Genomic DNA, 6,000 nt, shown 5'->3' on the forward strand with positions numbered 1-6,000 from the left:
CACTGTTTAATTTCAATATAGTTTTTCTAGATTTTTCAGTGAATTTTTCTAAAATTATATATTTGTTTCTTTTTGTTTTCATTGCAAATATTATTGAGGGAAATTCGGACTAACAGGCTTGCAACATGTGCTATTATATAAAAAAATCTTTTAATCCCGTTCAATCAATTAATCAATCCTTAATGTTTACATCAAAGATTTCGGGATTTTGGTTTTCTTTCCTTTGGTAAAGATGAATTAGAAAGCAATAACAATCTTTTAAACTTTAACACGTTTCTATCTAAATAGGCATTAATTTTTTTAAATGTAAAAATGAATTTATTTGGTGACTCTGTGTTGCACAAAATTCGATGTTTCCATTTGGGTATTCGTTCGGTATGTGAGAAAGTCAATCCAATAACCAAGCGTGGATCAATGTTAGCTGAAATGATAAAAAATACTGATAAAAGGTAGTAAATGTTATAAATAATATTTAATTTCTTTTTTGTCTGCTCGTTGCCAATTCTTTGATCTTAATGTATTAACTAAGCATATGATTTTTCTTTGGAAATAAATATTAAAAAGCGTAATTACGATAAATAAAACGCATTCTTTGTAATCTAATTTAGTAATTTTTCTTATGAAGAACTTTTCTAAAAAAGAGTTTTATTAAAAGTGTATTATTATATGTAGGCTTCAAGTTTTTATATAACGTTTCTACAAATTTTGTAATAAAAAGTATATTTTTTTTTACAGGAAGCATTGGCACTTTGAAATTCTACAGAATGTAAGTGAATTGTCTGTGTTATTTCCATTATTGTTTATGCTTTAGGCTCTTGGAATTTATTTTTGATATATTAATTTTTTAAATTCTTTTTTTAGAATGCTAAGAGTAAAAATGTTTTTGAAAAAGTGAGTAGACCTAGTAGGAGGCAAAATGTCTTGAATGCTCTCTTCATCAGAAATATCACAGATGTTTTATCCACGGGTGATACAATTCCAGAGATTATTGGCTCTGGTATTGAAATAACAGGGGTAGGTATTTAGTGTAAAGCTGTAAAATATCATTTTAAAAACTGATATTTCAAAATGTATTTATATCAAGATCTGTGAGGTGGAAGGGGACCATGATTTTTAAATTCATTGTAATTTTCAAGCTTTTATGTTGTTCAGTTATATTGTTTGAAATACATATTAAAATTTTAATTATTATTATGTAATAAAATTTAATTTTTTGATATTATAGAAATTACTGTGAATAAATGTAATTAATCATGAATAATCAGAATACATTAAATTCTTGGATACTAGATAGATTATAACTAAGCATATTCCTATGCAAAATCTGTTGCATTACATTTTTTTTCCTAAATGACTTTTGATCTTGTTTAACAACAACTGAAATGAAAAAGAAACTTAGCAATTATGCTGTGTTTCACACAATTTTGAATGTAAAGTTTTGTTTAATTTAAATATAATTCATTTGATTTAAACCAAGAATTTCTTTTATAAAAGTAAAATATTGCATGAACCTTTTGAGAATTCAAAAAGATAAAACCACTGTGTTAAATACTGCATGGAATGCTTTCTGTGTTCTGTTTCATGAAGCTTCTTTCTAAATGAAATTCTGTAATGAAGTAATATGAAGAAAATCTTTTATTCATTGGTGCTACAAAGATGGTTTTAAGATTCTTTCAATACTTTCCTGTAAACTAATTTGTTGTTAAATTATTTACTTAGCATACTACTTTCCATTAGTATTTCATGATCTGAATTCACAAGTAAACTGCCTTACATCATATATATTGTTATAGAAGGCTACTGTAAGTGGCATTTTTTAATCTATATTTTTATGTTTACCGTGCTAAAAGAATTGAAGTACAATAATTGTTAAAATATATAATTTTATCTTTGCTGGTAAAGCAGAAATCAACAAAATTTGTGACAGTTATTTCTGTTCTGTGATATACAGAATTGTCTGTTGGTAACAAGATTTCAACCAAGCAATTTTTGAGAGAATTTTGAAAATATTATTTAATATTTGCAGTAATTTTTTCTTATATGTTTAATCATTTATTTACAGTTTTCATCATCATTCATTTGTGATTTATTTATGTATGCAGTTAAGCATTTGTTGATGAAATGCTTAGGTTAGAGTTTAAAGTTTTCATTTGTTCTTAAAGATCCAGAAAAAATAATTGTAAATTTGCATATTAAACAAATATCAATATGGTTTTGAATTGTTTTTGATTTTTTATATTTGAAACACAAAAATATTTTAATAATTGCATATGTATTTTAGGTAAAAATAGCTCCTTGCTGTCGAATTCTCAATGTATATTGGCAGATTCCTCAAAGTAGTTTTGCTGCTGAAGAAATTATAGCTACTGCATTAAATGGACGAGCTCACAAAATCAGGTGAATAATTCATGCAATATTCTTAATGTATTCTTATTAACATTCAAACAATTTTGTTACTGTCTGTGAAAATTAGTGAATTTTGTGCTATTACCTAAAAGTAATATATATATATATTAGTAACAGTTTGTTTATCTGATAATTATCCATTAAAATAACAACAATTGTGAACAAGCATTAAATTTGCAGCAAAATGAAATCTGAATGAGAATTACTGTGAATAATTAAAAGTTTCTTCTAATATAATATATATCTATATATTATATTCTAATAATCTAAATATAATGTATATCACTATTTTATGCTTAAAAATACTTTTTTTTTTTTGAGAAAATCATGGGCATTAAAATTATGCATATAAGAAATTAAATATAACCCATATTCCCAGTGAGTCAGCTGATCACCAAGGGTAATTAATAATTAAATAAAAGAAATAAGTTACTTGTTCTTAATTAATAATCCTGTTCTGAGACTAATGGCCATACTTTTATATTTAACAAATATTGGACCTTTTTTTTTAATTTTGTATTGTATTCTCTTAATTTCTCATCACAAACAATCCAAATGCTGCACAATTTATTTATTATCTGTATTTACATGCTAGTATATAAAATATTCTACAAACAAGATTAGTCTGATGTATTTCTAAATCTCCGATATTTAATATTATTTCCTTTTCCTATTGTATAATTTTTTTTTAAACTTATCATTATTGAGGAATGGGGCAAACAGATGACCACATTAATTATTTGAAGGGATCATGAATAAAATGTATAATGATATGAAAAGAAAGAAAAACAATTACTTGTATTTCTATTAATATCCACATTTGAAAAGGAGGAATATTTTGCATGACTGTAATCTAAAGAGAAAAAAAATATTAAGTGTATTTCTATTTATGTTTTATTTGGCATGTAATTGCTTGCAATGTTTTAATTTTTAAAATATAGTTATTATTTTTATTTAAATTATGCTCTACAACTGACTTTTTATTATTATTGTTAAGGGAAATCAGTCTGTTTCTCTTTGCTGTAAAATTTCATTGAAAAAATCTTTTTTTTTTTCTTAAGGTACTTATTTTTATTTTTTGCAGGGCTGAGCTTATTAGTCGAAATGTGATGGGCCGTGTTCCTCAAATATTCTTCATTAGAGACACTACAAATGCTTATGTAGCTGCATTTGAAAAGGCCATTCAAGAGGTTGAAGAAGAAATGAAAAGTGATTCTGGTGTAGTTCCAGATGACTCATTTATGTCAAAGAAAAAACTATATAAATTTACAGACTCAAAGGTGATATCTTATTGATGATTTTTATTTCAAATATGATAATCTTTTTTTTTATCTTTGAAAAATCCTATGGTGTAATTATGCTATGAAAGTTGCATGTATTGCATCTTTTCTTTATATAAGATTGCATTTTTCCTATTGTAAGATGTGGATAAAACAAAGACATAATAGTTATACAAAAGTTCTTATTTTGTATTTTAAGTTTAGAAACAAAAAATACTTTCATTAAAATTTTGCATTAGAGTTACAATACTTCAGCTTTATTTCCTGTTAATTAGTCTTCTTTTATTTTTGAGTACTTTTTACTATCATACCCCATTACAGCCATCCTTTTGAAAGAAGTTTTTATTGATAGTATTAAAGTTTTAGATGATTTGAACTAATTAACAGGAACTTAATTAATATGTTAGATTTATATTTGATTTTGCATTTTATCTCATTTTTATATTTGTTCCATATCCTAACAAATAAAAAGAACAATAAAGTAATTTTATGTTGTCTTCAGAGGAAAGTTAATAGTTATTCCACATTATTATTATTGATGGAATGATTTCTAGATGTTTTTATTTAATTTCTTCAGCTAACTTACCTAATTTTATATCACGCACATTAAACTTACTGCTTGTCAGCCTGAAAACAACTCAAAATGTTCAAAATATTTATGATTTAATTCTTTGATGTTGGTAATGATCTGCAAAACTTTTTTCAACTTACTTTAGAGCAAACAATCGATTTTTCAGTATAATTTGTTGTTTATTTAAAAAAAGGAATCATTATCAATATCAGAGAACTAAATCATAAATTGTGTATTATTTTTCCTTGAATATCTTTAAATTCAAATATTGAGCTTTTCAAAAATCCTGGAGTTGGCACATTTTAATTATAATTTAAAATGAAGTTGGGGCTCTTCTCTAATCTGATGTACTGAATTATAACAATCCATCATTGCAATAAATTGTTTATTGCAATGATTGCTTATTATTTGTATATTTTTAAGCAATTATTTGGTTACCAATTTATTTTTGAACATACTATATGTAAAGTGAATGAATTTAATTAAAAATATTTTATAAATCTATGCATCTTTTCTTCTTTACAGCAAGAAAAAGAGAGAGAAAAAGAAACAAAAGTAAAGGTAACTGAAACCATAAAAGATATATCAGTGAAACCAACTGTCGCTCCTGCCAGACCTGTGGATATGAGAGCAGATGTGTTTGGCTTGAATCATGATCAGCTGATGACCAGAGTAAATGCTCAAAAAACAAAAATTAAACTTCCAGAGAAAACAAATGTGATCACTGCTCCAGAATGGGCTGAAAATGAAACTGTCGAAGATGATGATATATTCAGCAAAATTCCTGGTACAACTGTCCACTCAGACTCGAACAGAGAAGAACTTTTGAAAAAATTTCAAATTGAAAGGAAGAAGCGCTTGCAGGACAAAAGAAAAAAGCCCCAAAATGATGATGGCCCTTTATTATGTGAAGAAAATGAGACATATGAAGAGCCTGAATTTAATAGATTTTGTAGTTTTGATGATGATTTTGTGGAAGAAGATACCCCTGAAAGATTTCAATAGCACTTTTCACTGCATTTAAAAGTTGCGAGAAAAAAAGATATTAAGATAGTTGTGTTAAGTTTGTAATATCCACATTTGGTTTTGCAAAATGTAAATAAAATAATTGTAAATATTTAATATTTTTAAAAAATAAATAAAATGTTTATTTATTTTTAAAGTTTCAAGTCTCATTTTTGGAGATATTCATGGACAAAATGCATAGAAATTAAATACAAAAAAAAGGCATCATTTCATTTTCTGTGCAAAAATTCATGAAAATATTTAAAATACACATTGTTATTATGTTCAGAGATGTGGGATGAAATTAAATTTTTAAAAATATGCTTTATTTATAGTTTTATTTATGTAGAAATTTTCTATTCCTATTATAGCAGTTCTTGACAATTGTATGCAGCATAGCAATTGTTTTCTGTGCCAATAACTGCAACATATGCAATTTTTTTGCAAACTTGTTAATTTAATTGAAATTATATTAAATTCTGAGCTGCAACAAAAGACCTTGATATTACGTTTTTACTTTAATTATTAATAGTAATTCATCAGAGCTGCTTAAATATATTTAAGAAAAGGCAGGGTGCGTAGTGAGAAAGTGTTGCAAAAATTAAGTACTTTTAAGCACTTTAGCTAAAAATGTAAGCACCATTGTATGTGTACGCATATAAAAACCTGTGCATTTTCCAATTCTAGATTATTTTTTGTTTTATAACAAAACATAATTTTACTGAACAAATTTTTAAA

At 25.6% G+C, this 6,000-nt stretch overlaps 1 protein-coding gene across 1 annotated transcript; it reads left to right on the forward strand.

Annotated features, from left to right (window-relative positions):
* The first annotated feature begins 171 nt into the window (after positions 1 to 171).
* On the forward strand, positions 172 to 5,413 carry LOC129988483 (uncharacterized). Its single transcript, XM_056096721.1, has 6 exons — positions 172 to 449; positions 736 to 766; positions 862 to 1,014; positions 2,282 to 2,397; positions 3,491 to 3,686; positions 4,783 to 5,413. Exons 1-6 carry the CDS (start codon positions 313 to 315, stop codon positions 5,260 to 5,262), a joined length of 1,113 nt encoding a protein of 370 aa, XP_055952696.1. The 5' UTR covers positions 172 to 312; the 3' UTR covers positions 5,263 to 5,413.
* The last annotated feature ends 587 nt before the right edge of the window (positions 5,414 to 6,000 follow it).

This window comes from Argiope bruennichi, chromosome 10 (assembly GCF_947563725.1).
Source record: "Argiope bruennichi chromosome 10, qqArgBrue1.1, whole genome shotgun sequence".
In the NCBI taxonomy this organism is placed as follows: domain Eukaryota; kingdom Metazoa; phylum Arthropoda; class Arachnida; order Araneae; family Araneidae; genus Argiope; species Argiope bruennichi.